Here is a 22,715-nt window from a genome sequence, read left to right on the forward strand (position 1 = left end):
ACACTTTAAAATTAACAATTAAAGTGATTGTAATGACTTTATTGTTTGCATATTTAAAACAAAAAAAACTTCACACTAATAAACTTAATACTCACACAAATATCTTAGCAACTTACAACAACCAAGTTCCATAGTAGCTCTTAATTTCTTTTACTCTCACAACCAAACCATATTCACACACGTGAAATAGTCAAACCTTAAAGCTGCATAAGGAGAGTTTCAACACTGGGGGTTGCTCTTGAGGCCACTTGAACATGCAGTCATAGAGGTTGGTCCCATGGTCGAAGAATTGGTAAGCAAGAGGACAAACAAAAAGTACACCAGGATCTCATCAGGGGTCAACAGTAGTGAACACTCCTAAACCCGTATTCATATTTAAAAACCTACACTGACAGAATATTTCCATTCCTAAAAGCAATAGGTCATTGGACTCCCTGATTCTTTACACAGTTCATCAGTCTTCAGGTTATGGGACTGAAATATAGTTATAATATATAAGGTTCAAATACTGAATCAAAATACAAAGAACACATCTGCATCCCTTAAGCATTTTTAAAGTGATTTAGGGTTACTACATAGGAATATCTGTCTAAGCATTTGGTTTTATTCACTCATGTATGTAAAATAGCATAAAATGAGTTTATATTTAAATCTTCCTTTTTCTAATATAAGATACCTTCCTTGCTATTTAAATTCTGGCCAGGTGGATGGGTAAAAAAAATGTAATGGGAATATTAACTGTATACCTTTACACTGTGAAGTAGCATCTGGAAAAAAATTCATGGGCATAATCCTAGAAATTTGTTTTTGGAGTGATGGTATAACACATACTTATTAAGGTCTGCTAGTGGTCAAGCTTTTTAAATGCTGTCAGTTATTTTGACATGTGCATAGAAACTAAAGACATAAATGAAAGCATTTTGCCATTCCATTTAAACACTGTAATATGTCTTTCCAGATAATGAAGGACAACTATTAAAAAAAAAGAAGAAGGATTTTAAATGTCTAGTAAGCAAAGGATGAGGAGAATTTATATACAAGACCTGAGATTTTTTTCTTCCAAAATCAGACGTGAAAGGCAAAGTACAAAAAGGTAGCCTTATTGATCAAGTGCTTCTGTGCAATCCTTTAATCAGTCTTAATAGTCTTTTAACTGTACAAGGTTCACCTGAGAGTAGATCCAATGTCCTTCAGGTGACAGGATATGGACCCAAACAGCTAATATAGCCTTCAGTGTAGACTAGAACTCTGTCCCTGGCAAAGTGAAAAACTGCTTCCTGGAAGCTGATGACCAGTGTTATCTGGGGGAAACTGGAGGGCTGGAGAAAAGGCCCGAGTGTCGAGGTGACTGCAGAGTCATGGAGGTCGAGGAGGGTGACTTGCGGGGACTGCTTAGGTCTCCGTTTTGTAGTTTCCACAGCAGCTCCTCGTTTTCCATTGACAGACGCTTGTTTACTTTTGTCTCCTTCTGAAGTGATTCTTGTAGAACTGCCTGCTCTGTGGACAGTTGCCTAGGGGGAACGACATACAAACATTACAATTCAAGTTACAAAGTAAATGCTGTATGTGTAGTGTAGGTAGAAATCTAATGAAAGAAAAACAAAACAGAAGAAAACTGAAAGCACCAGAAAACAAATTTAAGTAAATCAGTCCACAAGGTCAGAGAAACCAACAGGAAATCCAGCGACTGGTAAAAGATGAGCCAAACCTTGACAAAGCAGCGTGTTTGTCCATCCTGGCTTTTAGATCTTCATTTTCTTGCTGTACTTTTTTAAGACATTCATCAAGCGTCACGTTTTTCTCCATCTAAAAGAATGCAATTGAACATCCACACTGAATGTACTGTAAACTGTTAACTAATTGCTTCAGTCTTCTGTACTTATAAAATAGTGGTCTGAGGAAACCAACGGTCAATAAATGAGAGCTGAGCTCACCAATTTGTCCATTTGCATCAGTTTCTTGTCTTGTTGGTGGATCTGCTTGTTCTTAATATCCAGCACCACTTTCAGACTTTCTAGCTCTTGTTCCAGATAGAGGGTGTGAGAGTCCTTCTAGAAAAAAGTAAATGCTAGCAAGCAAGAACTTTTCTGACCGAACTCCTACAACTCATACCTACATTTTCTTTTACAGCTACATATATAGAAACTCCATAGTTTTTCTATCAAAATACACAAAGTAACACAGGTTAACTTTCTTGTGGGCACCTTTTTTGATGTTATGGCTTAAAGTAACATTTCCATTATGCAGTTAGCCATTATGTAATGAGTATGTAGAAAGGCAATGGAGACATGTTGATATGATAGCACTATATATAGAAGCCTTGGCAAAGCATTGGATGGTTATTATCTAAATCCCCTTTTAAAATGCTCAGGGGTCCACTTCATGTGAGTCAAATAGGACTGTCTAATATTAACCTGCCACTCCAAAACACTGTGATAAACTCTAAATGGAAAGTGTTCCACCATGGCTATCAGTGGCACCGTTACTATCTACAGTACTGATAACATATATAAACAGTACAGGATAACGTTTTAAAGAAAAGGCAAAAATGTACCTGACATTTCTCAGCCAGTTCCTTTCTCCTGTCCTCCTCTGCTTTCAGCCTTTCATTGAAGTAGGTGTTTGCCGTGGTGAGCTCCTCTATTTGATTCTGATGAAGGCAAAATATGTCTGTCAGTTATACTTGTAACATGTACAGTAAAGTAACTGTTGTACTGTATGTGTGCAAAATTTTTACTCGTAAACTGTTTTATAAATGTAATCATACGTAAATGATCTGATTTAGCTAAATTAACTCAGTGCCTTCTTACAGATAATGTTGTTTCTGTGTCCTTTTGCATTTTTTCCAGAGCTTGCATCTCCTGCTCATGAGATTTTCGGAGTTCTGAAATAGACAGGAAAGTCTATTAAGTCTAAAAAAATCTTAGATTTTTTTATTTTTATTTCCATATACAGTGTGAATAAAAAGTATTTGCCCTTTTATGTTAGTTTTTTTTTTGCATATACCCTAAGTAAATACAACATGCAATTTTTAAATGATGATTTAATTTATTAAGAGAAAAAACTGTCAAAACAGTTTTCAGTCGACAGTGGACCTACTAGTGTACCGTATGTGGAAAAACAAATTGCCCCCTCCCTCCCGTGGATGCCCTTTTTGCTCAGTTATTGTTGAGCAATTTGTCTTATTGTTAAATCATGAACACTGTCCTAAGAAAAGTGAGGCCTGCAGTTCTTTAGATGCTGTTCTGGGTTCTTTTATGAGTTCCTGGATGAGTCGACGTTGTGCTCTTGGAGTAATTTTGGTAGACTGGACACTTCAGGAAAGGTTCACCACAAGTTTTCTCCATTGGTGGATAAAGCCTTAGAAATGGCTTTGTAACCATTTCCAGACATTTCCTAACCTTTCAATTATTTTGGTTTTCATCTGTTCTTGAATTTATTTAGATCACAGCATGATGTGTTGCTTTTTTTTTATTATTTAACTGATTTCTTGATTCAACAGGTCTGGCAGTAATCAGGCGTGGGTGTAGCCAGTGAAATGTAACCTAGTTTTCAAAAATAAAATGTGTTTAATCACAGTTCATTTATTATTTAGCAAGGGTGGGGATTACTTTTCCACATAGGGCCAGGTAGTTTGACGCAGCTGTATAGCCTATACATGAAATCATACTTTAAAAACTGCATGTTGTAATTATTTTGATTTATCATGTTGCAAAACATACAATAGTGGTTAGCAAACCGTCGGTGAAGTGACAACAGTAATTTAAGTCACCTTCAAAAGATTCTTCATAGTGCTGTTTAAGGCCCTCAACCTTCTTTTCGTGACTTTTCTCCAGTTCTTTCTGCAGAGCCTCATGTTTGGCTTTAAATTCCTCCAGCTACACAAACACAAAACACTTCCAGTATCAGAAGCAGTTTTGGCAAACGTTTGAAGCATTCAGCAATGGGTAACATAGGACGCCTAAATATAAATCTTTTGCATGGGAACGTGAAAACAAATGGAAACATGGCAGCAACAGAGCAGTCAGAAACAGAGCATTCATCATAGAACTAAAAACAGCTCTTAGATAAGTTTTAGAGCCATGACACTGGAGATTATCTTGTGTTTAAGAATAAATAAATAAAAGCTTTACAATGACACTGCATAAAAACTGCATAAAAGCCATCATTCTCCTTCACCTGTTGCTCTGTCAGGGCTTTGTACTTCTCTGCCTCTTCTTGATAGGACTGTTGGATTTTCTCCAACTCATTTGAGTAGAACGTTTTCAGGCGCTCCTCCAGGTCAGCCAGGTCTAAGCGGTGCTGCTCCTGCACTTTCTGCAGCACCCCATCCAAGGCCACATGCAGCTCCTCCTTCTCCTTTTCCAGACGCTCGCATGACTGCACTGAGCTCACTGTGGGACACATTCGCTTCTTTACTTCATGCCAATGGGCGTTGGATGCAATTTACACATCTTACAGCTAAATCACAGCTAAAATATGTGTATATAAATCCACAAAAGGCTAAACCCTTCTGTTAAAGGTCAATTTTGTTTAAATTTTTTGATGTTATATGCCAGATTAAAGAACTGATTACTTTGCACCAAATCTGGGAAGGACAAGCTTCTGGCATCGAAGCAAATGTGCTGCCCTGACATAAGCTTCTGCCAATACTCCATAATGTGATTCATTTCAAAAGTATTCTTCCTGGCACACAGTTAGTAACTGTACTTAAGGGCATCTTTGCCAGCACTACAACGTAAGGCTGCAACAGCACATACTTATTCAGGAATAACTCATTTTTTCCCTTTATTAATTCTTATATTATCCTGTATTAAAAAAAAATGCTCAGATGATATTTTCACAATACGATTAAAGCCGGAGTTTTGTGAATAGCTTCTTATTCATGATAACAGATGCCTCTTAACCCGGTCCCAGAGGGGGCTGACACACAGATACACACACACACAGACACACACACCACCGCTGTTCTTTATCCACTTAGTCAAGTGACTGCTGGAATCACAGCTGCAACTTCTTGTGTTCTAAAGCATGTGTGAGGCTACCCCATCATCAAGATCATAAAACAAAGGACTACATGCAGTTTAGATTCCTAGATCCATAACGACTGCCAGTGTCCTGTAGCATTTGCCAGTCTAGAAGTGTCTGCAACAATGGCATAAGCTGGGCAAAAAGGACAGAGAGCTGTGGCTATAAGAATGAAGACATTTTATATATATATATATATATATATATATATATATATATATATATATATATATATATGTTTGAAGGCTACCAAAAAGCCACTGCATGTACTGTAGGATCGAACTTCAGGATCTCAAATCCAGAAATACTAAAATTAAATTCTTTTAGGACATTTATTCACAGGACAGAATGAGTCACTGACCCTCATCTGACTTTAATCAGAAATAAGAGGTGGTGCTTAGGTTCAGTCGATTTGTTGCTGTAACGCACACACGCACACAATCTGTTAAACAACCCTTGGGCCGAACAGTCACACCCTGTGTAAATACCTTAATCAAATCATGTTTATACTAGGAGCGATCTTTGAGGAGTCCTGAGCACAAGCTAAGGGATAAAAAACAAAAACTTTATACATTAGCTAGACGACTAACAGAGTCTGTAATGTAACCTGTCTCTGGTATAGAACAAAAACATGACCTCTGCAGTTCCAGGGACAGCAAATGAGCCAGAAGCACCACTCACTAATAGCTTGATGCATTTCATAAATCTGCAGCGTAATTCTGTTACAAAGTAAATTTATGCTGCAGACCTCAACTGCACAGCCTATAAATAATCTGAATAATGCGAGTGAATGGAAAAGCATCTGATAAACATCGGGAGTACTTGTCACTGAGAAAAATAGGGATAGGGAAAGCATGCAGTGAGTTGTCATAGTGTCATATCAAGCAGCCAAGTTAGCTGATATCCATGTAGACAACTAGACAACATCCCAGATGGGATGGGATGATCATCACTCGCAATAGAATAACCAACAGTTATCATCAGTTCTTCTATAAAGCTAGCTAATGCTACACATGCTATCATCACGCAGAGTAATTCTCTACATGAAACACCGTGCTAATTTATGGGAATGTTTGATTTATGAACTATATCAGGTGTGTCATAAAAAACAACAGCAACAAAAAACATCTTTGCAAGGAAATAGATCTCCAGAACAGAATGCACTAAAACAAAACATTAAACTAATAATGACATTGTGAATGGATTTGTGAATGGACTGGGCGGAATTACATATAATTACAGAAGCTTTGAAGTGTTGTGTGGGCACAAGCTCACAAGCTATACGCACCAACACCAATCCGCATGGACAGGACTATGAGTTAATTGAAGCCACTGAGAGACTGGTGCTTTTTATAAGGCCAATCTGGAGAAAAGCCACAATATGCCCCCCGCTAGAGCAGTTTAGTGTCTTTAGAAGTTCGGAAGTTCAATGGCTTTACTGAAACAAGCACATCATGACAGTCTTAAATAGCAAGTGGAAATCAATATTTGAAATACTGTGCTTGTAACAGAATAACACTTGTCAGTATTAGGATGGCTCATGTTGCAAGACATGACGTTATAAGGGGGTTGTAAGCCTCTCAAGATGTTTGGAATGTGATAGTAGGCCAAAACTGCAGGATTAAGTATTTCGGATAAAAATGATAATAAATAAATAAATACAGTGAGTAAAAAAACAAAACGATGAACCTCTTTTACCAGTCTTTACAATTTTGTAAACCAAATAGTTTTAAGTATTAGCAATACAATGATTCAGCTCAATGACACAAGATTGAAACATTTATGGTTTCCAGCTTTGGAAGATAGATTGTCCACTTAACGAAGTAAGTGCATCCAAATATACGTAGAAAAATTCCATGCTGAGGTGGTCATACTGTACATTACGAACAAATTTCACTAAACATTATGTATAACCAAAATGCATAATAAACTGTTCACCAGGTAGCAGGACAGGTTAAATAATTTTGACAGAAAGAAACACCACTGACAAACTGGTATTTACTAGACAGCTCCCGTGTTTCATTGGGGGAACATACCTCTTTCCTGTACAGTGACATCCTAAACTTTAAATCAGGGGATCAGGATCTGCTTGTTCTGATCAAAAACGATCGATTTTTCATCAGTCATCGCGTTTACAGAACAGCGAATAGAAAGACAGTAAAAGATTGTTTTTGTAACTGTTAATCACCAGAGAGGAGTTAATGGTATGTACAATTAACCCTGTCGCACTACCACCACCTCTTCTTCCATAACTCAGGGTAATTAGACTCCCGTAGTAATGCTTTTTTCATTCAGACCCAAGTGGGCTTTGGCCTTGGGGTACAAGTGCATGTTGGGACGAATACCTCCCTTCTACTCTCTGTCTATAGGAAAAAGCACGTGGGAAAGAACACCTCTGAAATGATCCTTAAACAAAAACAATGCTCTAGTGACTTTTGCACTGTGATACTACATGGCAGTAAAACAAACAGCTCTACCTCCACCCTGCCCTAGCATTACTAACGGCACGCTGGCTCTGTGCCTAGTAGCAGGTACATGAAATTAAACAGGACAAAACTGAACTACAGAACAGCTTAAAAAAACAACAACATTACAGTGCACAACACATACATTCCTCTTTATTGCCATGCAATTAGCTTATTAATGTAAACGTGGCACTTTCAACGTTTTTTTTTTTTAAATAAAACTAAACACCTTTAAAGAGAATGCCCTTAAAGATGAGTTTTATTCCCATCAGTACTCTCTACTCACCGAGTTCTTCACGCAGGTTGAGCAGTTCCAAGGAACACTCCTGATGTCGTTTCACTGATGCTTCATGCTGCACACAGAGAGGACACACTCGCATCAGAAACATACAAAATTTTCCATGTTTACATACTATAACTATAAAATAAAATACAAACACAAAAATATTAAAATAAAAATTGGTCTGCATGTAATTCCTTCTGGGTAAAATATGGTTAAAATATAATTATGCTCTGGTTGATGGTTGACATTATGGCATACAGGTAATTAGGATAAATGTATTTTTTTATTTTGAAACAGATACACTGTTTCTAAGAAAATGTGCTTGTTATAAAAAAATTAAAAAAAGAAGCCCAGGTGACAGTACTGTGGTATGCTTTGTCTAGTCACCCATGTATTTCATTCTCTGCAACGTATTACAACACATTTTATATATTGGATTTTTTACAATATAAAAAAAAAAAAAAAGAGGAAAAAAATTTGCAGAAGCATCTTAAAACTAATTGGCTTCTTAGGAAACTAGTTTTAAGAATCATGCAGAATGTCACAATTAGTCTTCTAATCTCCCTATTCCACTTGCTCTCTTTAATAAAGTGGATTTCAGCCAGCTCCTCAGCTGCAGTGCTCCTGTCAGCATCCACCCCCCAAAAAAAAAAAGACGCAGCGGAGATCCCAAAGCTGCCGGTTAGCTTTCCAACCTGTGCTTTCCCTTGCAGTTCAATACAATCCACATAGGACACACATCAGGCAGATGTGAACTAATAACCCCCCTCGTTAAAGCAGCCCTGAAAGACTGCACCAAGCCGCCGAAAAAAATAACAACACCACCGCTAATGCCTGATATTAGATGGGTCATGTACAACTCACAAACGTCACAGCACATGGCTTAATAATAAACAGTAGACAGACGCATGTAGGTATTTGTGTAAGCATCCACAGAGATCCTGTTTATCATCCTAGTCTGGTCCCAGAGGAGAAGCTGAATGTCTTTACCCGGGGTGTAGCACAGGGAGCATTAAGGCACATTTTGCTGCTGGAACAGCCCATGGTCCAACAGTCCAGAAGCAGTGGAAGACGGCAGCTCAGGTGAAGGAATCAACCACCTCCACGCACGACTGCTCTCTCTCTCTCTCTCTCTCTCCCTCCCTCACTCTCTCTCTCTCTCTCTCTCTCACACACACTCTCTTTTTACAACAGGGGGATGACTGGAAAGAGCCATTCCATTGGTTCTACCCTCCTCCAACCACTTGCCTATGGGTGTCGCTTCTACCATAATGTCACTAATAAAGGAGCAGCAGGGAAAAGGCTGCATTGTGCACATGAGCAAGATGTGTGTCACTGCACTTTAAGAGAACCACCACAGGCGAAGCAAGTAAAAAAAGGAAAAAAAAAAAGGATTCTGACAGAAAGCTGATCGAGTGGCACTTACTAAATTGCAGCATGCTATACGAGAGAAGTATGAAATGACCTTCTCACTAAAGAACAAAAAGAGAGACTATTGTCTTTCTTTATGCAAGCAAAGCAGTAGGCATTGTACAGTACTGAATTTATTCTTTAACAACATTAACCTGAGCAAAAACAAAATGCTTACTGTGTGTCTGTATATATATATATATATATATATATATATATACACACACACACACCCACACCCCAAAGGTTTGGATACAATTTTGGATTTATTTTGTTACAATCCATAACAATACAAGAGCTTTTAAAACCATGAAATAACAGTATTGGGTAAATAAATAACAACAAATTCATTTGTTATTTAAAGACATGAAGGTCAGCTGTACTCAAATATTTCTTGCAAGAACAGTATTGTCAAGTGCATTTGCAAAACCCATTAAACGCAATGTTGAAACTGGCTCTTATGAAGACCATACCAGAAAAAGTTCAATAAGAGTTACCAGCCTCAGAATTCACCAATTTACAGCACCTCAGACTAGCGCTGTTATCAAGACTTTACAGAGCATAAGAAGCAGAAACATCTTAATATTAACTGTTCAAAGGTGATTATTCCTCATTAGGATGTCTTCAGCATTGTTTTACGGTGTAGAAAACAACAAAAATTAGGAAAGATCATGGAATTAGAAGGTATACCATAAATGGTCGCGTGTATATACTTACATACTGAGCATTCAAGGTCACACAATACTGACTCAATGCATTAGAAAATCAAAAATAATGGGCTGATAAACAAAACTTTGTCATGCACCAGTTTAGATCAATGCCTACAGTACAAATGTCATCACTGTACAAATTCATACCAGTAGATTCAATAAAAATACACATGCTCTTAAAATAATATTATGGCCTTGTGCTAAGTGTTGACAAAGCTTCACAAACAAGTGATATGGACCAGGCTATTCCACCTTGCTGAATGCCTGACTTTGCCTGTAGCCATATCAAGTCAGCAGCTGTAAATTGTCACACAGACATCACAAAGACAGAGTCACTATTATTAGAATAATAAATGATTAATTCATTCCACTCCAAGGCATTTAACTCCCCAAACAAATATAACGACAATTGTATTCCTATTTTATACAATTATTGCATATTGAAAAACAGATGGTATGTGGTGCCAGTGAAAATGAACATATTGTATCAGAGTACAAAATAAGACATGTATAAAATTTGAAAATTTATCATCAAATTAACAAAGGAATTAAACATTCTACATAAACATTCCATAATCTCTGCGCTTCATTGCTAACTGATAACTTGCAAAACAAATATAATTATGAGCATATGTTTGAAACAGTTTTGAAAGCAAGAAGAAAGGTGGACTATAAAGTTTCCTACTAATAGAAAACATCCAGAAAGTTCATGGAATAACCCCCAAAATATAGCCACTCTTGTAACAGATTGTATTAGTTTACCTTAAATATTTAAGAAAATCCACCAGCGTACTTACAGGAACTTCTAGGTCAGAGAGCTTCTTGGAGCTGGCAGGTATAACATTAACACCACCTCCAATGAACTTTGAACAACATACTTCAACAATACACCAGCAAACTGGTTATTAAGCATGGGCACCCAAGGCTCATCCATCCCCATGGAGAGCAAAGGCCAGCCTGTCCAGTCTTATACCAGAGAAAAGCCAATGCAAATGGTCAAATTGTCAAAATGGTCAATGCTGGCCACAAAAAAAAACCCAACAGAACACCAAGTGCACCATAAAGAAAGCAGGACCGCTAACCCAGCCTCCAGACTCGATCATACAGATCCCAATATGATCGAGCACCCATGGGATGCACCAGATAAACAAGACTGATCCTCTATGGCGCCATCCTGCAACCCACAGCACCTAACATTATAGACATCACAGCACACCCCAGACGCCCTGCAGAGCCACGTACAGTACAGTACCAGGAGAACACAAAACTTAGATGATATTTAATGTTGATGTTAATTATTATAAAAAGTTATATATTATATATTATTTTTCTTTTACATATTATTATATGTGTGGCGCATGTATCCATACATAAAATCACAACCTAGGGTGTGGAAAAAAGCATATAGTTGGGAAACTAGATCGGTTGAACCCGTCTTCCTGGAAACCATCATACTGTATAAAATCTAATTTGAGGGCCTCAAGACAGACAGACAGACAGACATAAACCTTACTAAAATACTACACACATTTTTAACACAAACCATCAACCGTAAAATAATATTTAATATTAAGAACAGGTAATGTAATTCATCAGTATAACAGACAGGTGGGAAAGGAAAAAAAAAAAAAGGCATACCTGTTTGTAAAGGGTTTGTAAAACAACAGCAATGGCCTCAAATCTGCGGTTGCTGGCAAACAAGCTGTTCTTCAGCTGCTGGATGGTTTGGTTCTTTTTCTCACACAGAGCCTTGTAGTACTCCAATCCCCGTGGCTTGGTCTCTGGTGGCACCAGGTCTGGGTGACTGTTGGCACTGGCCTGTTGGTGACTTTGTGAGCTCCCCTTTGCCTTGCTTTTGTCAACTGTAAAAGAACATCCTATTATTGTTGTTGCAGTATTCAACATGCTTTTCCTCAAACTACGTTCTATTTTATGCACCTATGTTAAGTTTGATCAGAGGCACCAGTGTCCCTCTCTGTCTACTACTGTAGCTCTCTGATGTGAGAAGTTACACAAATAGGTACACAAGGTGCCCTGATTGAGATGGCCATCTCCCAATCCATTTCCCCTCTGCAAACAGACATCAGAGAGCTCTTATTTTAGCATGACTGTGCCACTCTAGTTTTGATTTACATGAGCTTTATTCTTATGACCGATGTGGTATTTATAGCGAGAAACTCTGAGGGGGAGGCATTACATCCTACAATGCTCTTGGACACTGAAACTGTTGAAAGGATAAAACCGTAACAGACGATGTAATCGAAAGAAACATTTACACATTTAGCCCTTCAATAAGATTACCATTTTAAAAAGTTAAGCAAACATGGAGCTTTTGTGGACAAAACTATTTGACTGTAACATTTCTTGACTTGGACATTGGACACCAGATCAACTTGGACGCTGTACTGCCTGAGCAATTCCACAAGGGCTCCGTCAAGAATATACTTTAATAAGGTGCGAGTAGTACCTCAAAGCACCTCTTTTAGATTTTAGAGGGGAAAGAAATAAGAAATCCGTACTCTTAAAGATTTCAAATTATTTCAAGGTTTCTTCGAGGATTATTAATCTGCATAAAGAAGTTCAACTTGGAGGGAATAAAAACTCAAGTTTATTTTTATTCTGCTGATTAATTACCCCTTAATATAACAAAGCTTTATATCATAATTTACAGCAAAAAAAATGGGCATTATTTTTTTTAAGTTTCTTAAAAATGTTCCTGGGCAACAAAATTTCTAACATTCAATAAATAACCAAATTTTTTTTATTTAACAAGAGAACAGCTGCTAGCTCGTACGTTCATTTCTCGCTGAGTACGACTGGGAAAAAAAAGGTCTGCAATGCTATCAATTTCAGGAAGTCTAACATACTAACAAGGAACTTAAATCACAGTTGGGGTGGAAATCTGTGTTTTTTTTTTTATTTCTCTTCAGACATAAACTAGTGTGACAAACAACAGTGACTTACTTGCTAACTTTACACCTTATTTCCTTAAACAAACAGTTAAAACCTTCCATGACAGTCCAGGTCCTGTTCACGCCCTTAAAACTAATATTAATATTCTTATGTGTAGAATGGGAACCGGGATGACAGCAAACTAAAATTCCAGAGTGTTGGTATTTCATGAACAAGGATGTTATAAAATACTCCTCTATGATTTAAATCTGCTTTTCATATAAACACTTAATTTCACATTAATTGACTGTTTGACAATTGACATTGATTAAAGCAATGCTTGAAGTCGAGCTCTTAAAAGGTCATGCAAAATGTCAATTCTCAATTCAGTAAGCCTCTACAGCTGAACTTTTGCATAGAACCTTAAATCAATGTAAAGGTCATGGCAGGGTCCTAAGGGTAAACCTTTCTGAAACTACACAGCACAACACACACAACAACAAAAAAAGAGTAGTAGAGACCACTGCCCATGTGGAAAAATCAGCAAACATTCCTTCCAAAAGTAAAAAACATGCTGTGTAGAGGTTTTATAATTTGATCCATAACTGTGTCATTGCTGGTAAATGTTTGCACAGGAGAATTCAACAGCTCCCTCTACTGGTCAAGATTCATCAACATGCTGCAGAAGAGCAATATCGTAGAACACAAATACCAATGCAGTGTGTGTGTGTGTGCGTGCCAATGTCAATGCCAAGGACAATGATTTGGCAATTCTCTATTTGTACAATTTCACAGTATTTCAAATACATAAAAAAAGTAAAATAAAGCAACAGAAAACGGGAAATACAATTATGTCCTGAATATTGAACACTGTGGAACTGAGTGCAAAAGTAGCTCAGGACATTTTAATAACTAATCTTTAATTTAACTAATTCATGCATCTTTACTATTCACTTTATCTCAAGTAATAGTGGATTTAAATCCTATAATGGGTACACTAGTATATGCAATGCATATATATGTTTAAATGCTCATTGGCACATTTATTATATAATTCATCTACCAATAGTAGATAGGCAAAGAAAAAGGGACACATCATGCTGCTAAAAAGGAACTTTTGTACTGCACAGCAGAATACTCTGGTTAACTGCAGTAAAGGTTAGGAATGTCAGTGACAGACTGTTTTGTGACCACCACGCTTAAGATCCACAGCTTGATCTAGCAGCTTTTGAAGTTTTGCAGACACACCGGCACGTAGCATGAGTGGAATGTGCCTGAATTACTGTGTACACATTGGGGTTCAACAAGTCCTGAGGTTTGTATGCTGTGCTGGAGCCAAGCCCAGTAAACAGAGGGCACCTTGTGCATTGCCATGATGAGTTGACTGCTTGTTATGTTCTCCAGACACCAAAAACAAAGAAGGAGAAGAATAAGTACAGGTCTATAAGTTTAGCACCATGCCCTGAAACTTGGATTTTAATGTTAAGAGTTGCCAAAGCCACACTGGATAGCAGCTGGTGTGGAAAGAGCCACAATAGGGAGACTCCCTCCTCTGAGCCCAATAGCAATAAAACACACAAAAGGCAAGTACCCAGTCTTAGCCACTGTCAGAGCCATTATTATGTTCTGTATAATTTTACAGATTTTTGGAGGGTTTGGTTAGCTGGTCACTCGACAGTCCATAATAAAGAATTACACCAGGAATACAAAAGTCACACAGAAAATGAAATAACTGCAAGCCACAATGCTTGTTTGTCCCAAAACCAACTCCTCCCAAAAAGGCAGTGCTGACCTTTAACAGTAACGTACGTCACAACTCCTGAACACAAAGTGCATTTTTACTACTGGCCTCCAGAGGTCTCACTGCCTAAAAATGTTTCAAGATGCATAGTCTGTGCCTATAAATATTATATAACCTATTTTAATTCAAATCAGACAAGACCACACTTCAAATTACATTTAAAATGTATCCCTGCAGATTAATTATACTGTATGTAATTATGCTGGAGCAGGATTTTGCAATTACAGCCTTGGACACCCATGGCTCGTCAACCAAATGATTAAATACCTTATGATTAGAATAATGGAAAATTTGAAGCTGTGCAAATCAGAGGATCTACATGAATGCAGTCATAAAATGAATTATTTGGCCTGTTACTTTTGTTCCAAAGACTTTTAGCAGTCAGACATTCTTTAATCCTTTACTCCAATGATCTAGGGAGCGTTCCGTCACTTACAGTAAATATGCCCTTCAGCATTTTGATAAATAATTTGGCAGGACCACTGATGGCTGCAATTAATATCATGCAGGTTAACTGAAGAAAACTTTTTACAAGGGGTGTTCAAGTCAAAATGGGACTTGTGAGGAATTTTCTTATGGATGAAGGTGTAAAACCAATTGACATTTATAGAAGGCTTCAAGCAATATGGTGATGAAACTCGTAGCCACAAAAAACATGTGAATAGTACAAACATTTAAAGTAGGCTTGATCCCAGGTGAGGTGGCTCAGAGCCAGAAATAACTTCCCGCCAACTTGCAGAAAAAGATTATCTGTGGAAACGGTACACAAAATCCTTCACAAACACCACTTGCACATTACAGGAACTTAACTGGAAATTATTGCCACATACCCCACCAGTCATGACCTTGTTCCAAGCCTTTTTTTACATGTTTGGGCAATTAATGATGTTCCTGGGAGGCTAGCGTTTCAGATTTGAAGCAAGCATACATGTAGCAGGCAGTCTTATCAAGGCTCTGAAATAGAGAACTTTCTACCATGATAGTAATGCATTAGTAAAATGCTGGCATAAGTGAATTAGTTTAGCAGTGAATTATATAAAAAAAAGTAAATAAAGTTTTTATTCTCATAACTGCTCTGTTATTCTGTACAATCAAAAGTCTTGGCTTCATTTGTTTTTTTACACTTTAAATTCTCAAGGGAGGTATTTAAAAGGAAAAAAACACATAGTTATGACTGAACACAACTCTTCTTTATCTTGGATAGGGATATTCCGTGGTGTCAGTGTCACTAAAGTCCCTTAGAATAGTTTAATTACAGATAATGGCAAGCTGTTCTAAATAATTCAAGCTGATCTCAGAGGCGTGAATTATTCATGCACACCCGAAAAAGCAGATACACTTTGCGCTCTCAGTTTGCATTGCTATTTCTGTTGCAATCAAGACTTCCATGGAAACTGCTTTTCTACTCTTCCATTCCTTCCCACTACACAGGGGCCATATTCACTAAGAATCTTACCTTGACACTAAAAGTGACCATATAAGCTCCTAACCACGATTGTGTAATTAGAACATATTTATAAAACTACAGGTAGAAAATTGAGAAACTTTGCCTTACAGTACTGTACTGTATGCTTGAAGCCTCCAATGAAGAATGTCATTAAAGATTGATCTAAATGCCTCCTTACTGATTACTGTAGTTTTTAATCTGTAGACTGTACTTTAGTGTGTCTATGGTTGGTTGTTTGTAAACCTCTAAAAAGGCAACATGAATAATACCAGCATAGATTTTTGTTTATGTAATATGAAAGCTTTGACACTTTCGTGTTATGTAATGGTAAGGTTTTCATTTAGAAGCTCTTTGTTTGATGCAAAACATTACTTGTGCATTATATTACCAGGTCGTATTTCTTGTATAACTGCTATTGCCATGTGACCAACCAATGTTGAGTTGTGTAAATTTTTATCCCTGTGTATTGTATTACTTGATAGTTAATAAATGCCCTTATTCTACTATTAAAGCCTGTTTTAATGCAAGCTGTGCTTACCTGGAAAAGTTTTCATTGTATAATTGAGATTTTTTCCTTAATCGGCCAATACATAGGTATTTTTTTTTACTTTTTTACCAGTATTTAGGATTTTTTGTGAATATGAGCCCAGATCTAGTCATCTCTAAAAAATGAAAGTGTTGGAAAAGCCTCTTTAGAGTGAAGCAATAGAAGAAGCACTTTTTGGTTCCCTAAGGAATGTTAATTTATGTTTTTTATTGCCACAGAGTCACTTTAAATGTCAAAATCACAAAGAAAGAACTTCAAGTCAGAAATGATTAGAGGTCATTAAGGCTACAACAAAAAAGTTAAAGTAACAAAGTTCTTTATAATATTGCACTTTTCCAACATGGCTGAAAACTACACGGCCTGCACATTTATAAAGAACATCTATCTCCTTTTACCATATTACGACATTTCCCCCCACAATGCATTTATTCACTGCCTTTTCTAGCTTGTTACAGAGGGTTTTTATATTCGTAACAGGGAATGACAAAAACAATACTACTGTGTCACTTGGAGATTGCTCTTCCAGTCGTTGGTCCGGGGTTTATTCAAAACAGTTGTGCCATTTGCTTCTGAATTATATAAAGTGTTTATTTACAATACAAAAACTAATTAATAATACTATGATAAAGTAATTTCAATATTATCCAAGGTACAAGAGTAAAGAAAACCAAGGCTGACGCACTGTAATTTATATCCTGAAAATATTGTAAAGCTTTAGATTCTGGTCTTTTCTCAACAGCAACAGTTTACAAATTTCCAATTATAAAAAAAATTATACAAAAAAAAAAAAGAAGAAAATGGGACCAAATAATTTTGAGAAAATGTATATTAAGGATGCTTCAGATTATATAAGTGCAAGTACAGTAAGGTGTACCATCAGTAGCTCTATTTTGAATCAGATTTTTCAACTATAAATAAAGTGATTTTCCTAACTTAATAAAAGATGAATAAATAACACATAAGGTGAGAAAACACTTGGCAGTCCTGTAAAGTGCTCCAGAGAGTAAGTGGATACACAAGCATGTAGACCAGTAGTAAAAATGAGCCACTGAGGCAGCAAGAGTAAAATGCCAGATTAAAAATAGACTCCTTGCAAGCACCTTGCAAATATACAAACAGGTGACTCCAAACTGTCCATACAGAGCAAAAGACAAACCTACATAAACAATTTTGGGGATTTTGGATTTTTGTAGCACTACAACACACCTGCTTGAAACACCAACGTGCTCTTCTTGAAGCCAGATAGCAGCTGAAGTCTCCGGAGTAAACCTTTAGCAGTCAGTTTCACATGGATGTTGGACAGGGAAAATTTAGGAGAAAACAACATTGTGCCAGAACCAAAATATACACACACAAACTAACAAGAGCACTGAAGAAAAACGATATGAAAATAAGCTTCAGTGTGAATGCACATGTGCATGGTTCAAAGAAGCAAAAAAAAAAAAAATAAAGTTTACTGAAGCATATGGAAAGAAGAACAAGAAGAAGAAGAAAAAATTTAATTTTTAAGAAAAGAAGGGAAATGGAAATTCCGTTTCACAATAGTGTTTCTTCAGTTCTTGCTAGCTGTAGCCTAGCGAAAAAGAAAGCCAGAGAAGGATGTTCTGGCAGTGTAGCTCCTCTGATATATGCAACAAAATTAGACGTGCGTATTCCACCCAGACCAAAAACAGGTTTCTATCCATCCATGTTCAGACAAAGCTCTAGCCGCATCTCTCCATGGCACCGCCGTTGTGGAGGATGCTCGAAAGGAGAGGAGGGAAGTGGGAGGAGTGAATAACGCAGCCTGAAGCCGTGACGCAGAGCCCCCCTCTCTTGTCTTTCCTCACATGCTTCCTCCTTCTCCCACTACATGGAGGGTAAGAGGATAAAAATGGCGAGGGTCAAAGCAACAGCTCACAGCAAGACTGTGCCTGCTACAGAGCTGAAATCATCCATGCTGCGGTCTAGTAAACTGCCAAATAAAATAGGACTGGGTTGGGTTTTATACTAGAAAGCAAAATTTGTTGAAGATGAAGAATTAAATAAGCAATAAATAAATAAAGCAATAAATAAGCAAAACAAAATTAAGCTTGTATGATAATGTTATACAAATCCTATACCAAAAAAAATGAATAAATACTATTGTATTAATCGAGTAAAAAACTTTATGCATTTTCCCTATTATTGTAAAAATATTCAAAATATTTATTACAAAATATAATACAAAAAAGTATTTCATTATAACACTGTTTAAATAAAATGGCACACAGAGCCAATGTAAAATAAAATCATGGAAATATTGGAAATATAAGGGTGAGTCATAAATGATCCGCACTCTGGGTAAAAACTTTATCTTAATTAACTTTAAATATAAAAAAAAGTAAAATATAAAATTTTTCTCCTTGCTTTTCAATAAACCTTGTAAAAATGTTTTAGGCTGAGCTATGAGCCATGAATACACTGCGGTTTTTGCTTCTTCTTCAGGAGGTGCAAGATCAGGACTATAGGGAGGATTGCTTTAACACCTCATAAGTTTTTGCAGAATGTTGACAGTGTGAGCAGAAGTATGCAGACATGCATTATCGTGCAAGATCACAACAATCTTGGATAGCAGTCCTCTAAATTTAATGTGAACTTTAAGCATAAGCTCTTCGATAAGCATCTCAATATAATGAGCACTGTTAATAGTTGAACCTTTTTTTTTTTTAATAATACAGTTACTGGACCTTGAAAATCCAAGAAAACTATAAGTAGCAATTTTCCAGCTGATGATTGAGAATGTTTCCATTCCATACTCTGCTGTTTACTCTCCAGCTCATAGTGTTGAAATGTTTCGACACCAGTAATGATTCTCTTTAAGAAACTTCCTCCTTCTTTCTCCATTTTTGCTCGCACCACAGTTCCAATGAACTGATGTTACACATTCACACCTGTACAGCAGTGACAGGGGAGACAGAAGCCTTGAACGGAAAGTGCTGCGCAGCAAACCTAGGTGTGGATAATTTTTGAGTCACGCTCGTACAATATTATACAGTACAGGGGAGCAAAACAAATGTATAAAATAAAGAATGTAGCTGGGAAAAATTACTTTACTATTGTCATATTATCAATCGTACCATATACAGCATACGGAATACAAACCTAAAGGAAACACCCTGTACTCTGCTGCAGTCAGAAGCTCACAGATGTGTGGCTAGTGGCTGACACCAGCAACCCCTTCATGCATTCACATTCCAAGCGGGTTTACCAAGGTTAAAAAAACACCATTTAAAAACAAACACTAATTACATACCCTGATTCTCATATGTAGAACTTTACTAATTCCATGAACTGAAATATCGGTCCACACAAACACTGCCTATAATGATTGTTTCTGACGTAATTTTTTAGCAAATAAGTACCTGAAAACTGCAGAACACTCACAATGGAAAAATCAATCTCACCAATAATCCCAAGTCCACAAATCACTGCAAAAAACAGTGACAGATCAGTGTTACATCACAACGCCTGTTCCAACCGACTTGGTTGTGTACCCCATCTCAGCTGGGTCATATGAACTTGGCTGCAAAACGCAGAACACAGCCCTCCCATCCATGAGACTCAGTAAAGCCCTCACAGTGAACACCTGCCACTATAATTCATATGAAAACTCACAACTACACTGATTTAATGCACCCACTGCATAATACGAAAGCACTTCTCCACCTTTTCCTCCCACCCTGCCAGGACAAAAATTAATAGATGATAGAAGGGGTTTATCTGCCAAGCAAGTAGTATACTAAGCCAAGATAAAAACAGTGAAACTGGTTTAAGCTTAAGAAGGGATAATAAAATGTTAAGAAAGTATTTGAATAAATAACATAATTCTCTTGTTTTCCTTAAGCCTATTTATTGATCCAACATTGATCCAACTTTTAATCTTTTGAACTGACATATGAAGCAATTTGTACAACTGCATGTCCAGGTCGATACCATTGAACCGAACTCAGGGTGTGAATGTTTTACAGACTTTCTATTTATTACGCACCTGAAAAAGTTGCACTAAATTGAGATCGTGGTGAAGCAGGGGGTTTTAACACATTCACTGCAGACCTCGCAGATGTGAGAGACTGAGATGATGAGATTTTCTTGTTTCCTGCAAAATCATTCATAACACAGAAAAGATTTTATATGGAAAAGAAAGGATCCCAAAAGTTACATAGGTTACTGGGTAGTGGGTATATTACCATCAGCACTTTGTCAGGCATAATTTATAATAACTTTATATGTATATATATATATATATATATATATATATATATATATATATATATATATATATATATATATATATATAAATCTCTGATAAAAAAGCTTTTTTCTCTCTCATAAAAAGCTTTCTGATGCTTTATAGATGCAACCCTTTTGCAGTATTTCAGCATGTCATTAATCAAAATTTTTAAGCCCCGCTATGAACAAAAAATTCCAGACAAAAAATTTTATACAACTAGAGATGCACACATTTTTTTTTTTATTCCTACATCCTACAGACCTTGAGAAATCTTTGAGAAACCAGGTATTCCACTACATCCTGCTCATAATATACTTGAAAGTGTCAACGATTGTCTATTTAATCAGTAGGAACCATCTATAAATCAGCTGCCTGAAGCTCAATATGAATTCTCTGAACTGTAAACATTTCCTGTATATACTGTACAGTACAAAAAGGTTTTTCTTTTTACCAAAAGATGGAACTTTAGGTGATATACTTTGAAGCCTGGTTCTTAATGATGTCGTCTTGTTAGTAGTAGGTTTTCCCAAAGCTCCTAAAGGTGACTCCAACTCTGCAAACATACACAAAAACACAACCTGAATTCTACAGAAACGTGCATGAGAGAAAGGATTCAATGTGCCCAGTGATTCTGAATAAATAGATGCATTGAGACTATTGAAGTTGCCTGATGCTAATTCTATGCGCACATCATGAAATAGATACTATAAGGGATATTTAAAAGTTTGTTGAATAACTGAGTATTTGCAGCTTACAAAAAAGGGTCTTCTAACATGCAAAGACTTTCATGTTCTGGGGAACTGAATAGGGATGACCAAAATAACCTAAAAGATGTGAATATTTTAGGAGTGCGTCAACAATGTGTCAGGTAACAAAACACTAAGCACAATATTTTAAAATACAGCTGCATGCACCAACAGCAGAGATTTTATTAAAAAATAATCTCTTTACCAGAATTTTAAAGTCTCCAAAGGTCTAGGACAACTTACTTCTTTGGGGTGGAGTCTTAGATTTCCCATTATAGGCAGCTAACAAAGGAATGATACAGAAGCGATAGGATCCAATGAGGAAGCATGCCAAGAGCGTGAGATCACATTGAGCACCTACACTGGATTTGGGGATCAGGGTTGAGTTGTCAAAAACATACAAGGAAAATTCACTCCAGGTACAGCTGCGGAGGCCCCCCGTAAGCCAACATTAGTAGGACTGAATGTATAACTTGCAAATGCAAAACAAACCAAAAAAGTTGTCAGATATACATAAAGTTTTCTATAATGTACAGTATGATGAGTATAAAAGTGTGCCTTTTTCCTTGCTCCCCACAAATGAAGTGGAGTGGAACATACTCAGCCTGATAGACATGTGGGGACTTAGGAGTCTCACTCATAGAAAAGCACAATAGTCCTCCAATGAGGAAGCAGCAGGCATGGATGCTCAGAGAGGGGAAAAAAAAGCCTCTTTGTCTGAACAGAGCTACCGTTCTCCGTTTGCACGAATACCACTGGCCTACTTTTCAACTGGCCTTAGGTCCACAAATTCACAATAACTAGAGTTACAGTAAAAAAAGAAAATTGAAAAAAATAAAAACTTCAGCATAGACAGTGATTTATTTATGACTCTGTGACCCAGAAAGAGGAATTATATGGGTGAACATTGTAAAATACATCACGCCTTTAAGCAAACATGAAACCAATTAAGTCAATCTGGTAGGTCTGAGTAAATCCTAAATGAAAGAATCTACCTCATCACAGCTTAAATGAGAGTTAAGATTCCAGCATGGAAAAGTGGGGCAGCAACTAACTGTAAGGTTGCTCATGTCTACACTGACTAGTTATAGCTATATTCTTGACTGGACATAATGCGCAGATGCTTAACTGTCC

General features: G+C 37.0%; 1 protein-coding gene across 6 annotated transcripts in view; it reads right to left on the bottom strand.

Moving 5' to 3' along the window:
• Positions 1 to 18: 18 nt before the first annotated feature.
• mtus1a (microtubule associated tumor suppressor 1a) overlaps positions 19 to 22,715 on the bottom strand; it is a 31,151-nt gene continuing 8,454 nt past the window's right edge. Inside the window, exons 5-15 of one of the 6 annotated variants that reach the window (XM_053505342.1) lie at positions 21,287 to 21,388; positions 20,593 to 20,700; positions 11,535 to 11,758; positions 7,780 to 7,846; positions 4,180 to 4,394; positions 3,773 to 3,878; positions 2,811 to 2,884; positions 2,555 to 2,650; positions 1,935 to 2,048; positions 1,709 to 1,806; positions 19 to 1,511 (exon numbers count right to left, since the gene is read on the bottom strand). In XM_053505342.1, coding sequence (XP_053361317.1) covers positions 1,298 to 1,511; positions 1,709 to 1,806; positions 1,935 to 2,048; positions 2,555 to 2,650; positions 2,811 to 2,884; positions 3,773 to 3,878; positions 4,180 to 4,394; positions 7,780 to 7,846; positions 11,535 to 11,758; positions 20,593 to 20,700; positions 21,287 to 21,388 — 1,418 coding nt within the window. In that variant the 3' untranslated portion in view covers positions 19 to 1,297. Of the gene's footprint in view, positions 1,512 to 1,708; positions 1,807 to 1,934; positions 2,052 to 2,554; positions 2,651 to 2,810; positions 2,885 to 3,772; positions 3,879 to 4,179; positions 4,395 to 7,779; positions 7,847 to 8,766; positions 8,907 to 11,534; positions 11,774 to 17,789; positions 18,036 to 20,592; positions 20,701 to 21,286; positions 21,389 to 22,715 lie in introns of those variants that run through there. The other 5 variants (XM_053505341.1, XM_053505346.1, XM_053505344.1 and 2 more) reach the window with 5 other exon arrangements.

Source organism: Clarias gariepinus, chromosome 10 (genome assembly GCF_024256425.1).
Source record: "Clarias gariepinus isolate MV-2021 ecotype Netherlands chromosome 10, CGAR_prim_01v2, whole genome shotgun sequence".
Taxonomy (NCBI): Eukaryota; Metazoa; Chordata; class Actinopteri; order Siluriformes; family Clariidae; genus Clarias; species Clarias gariepinus.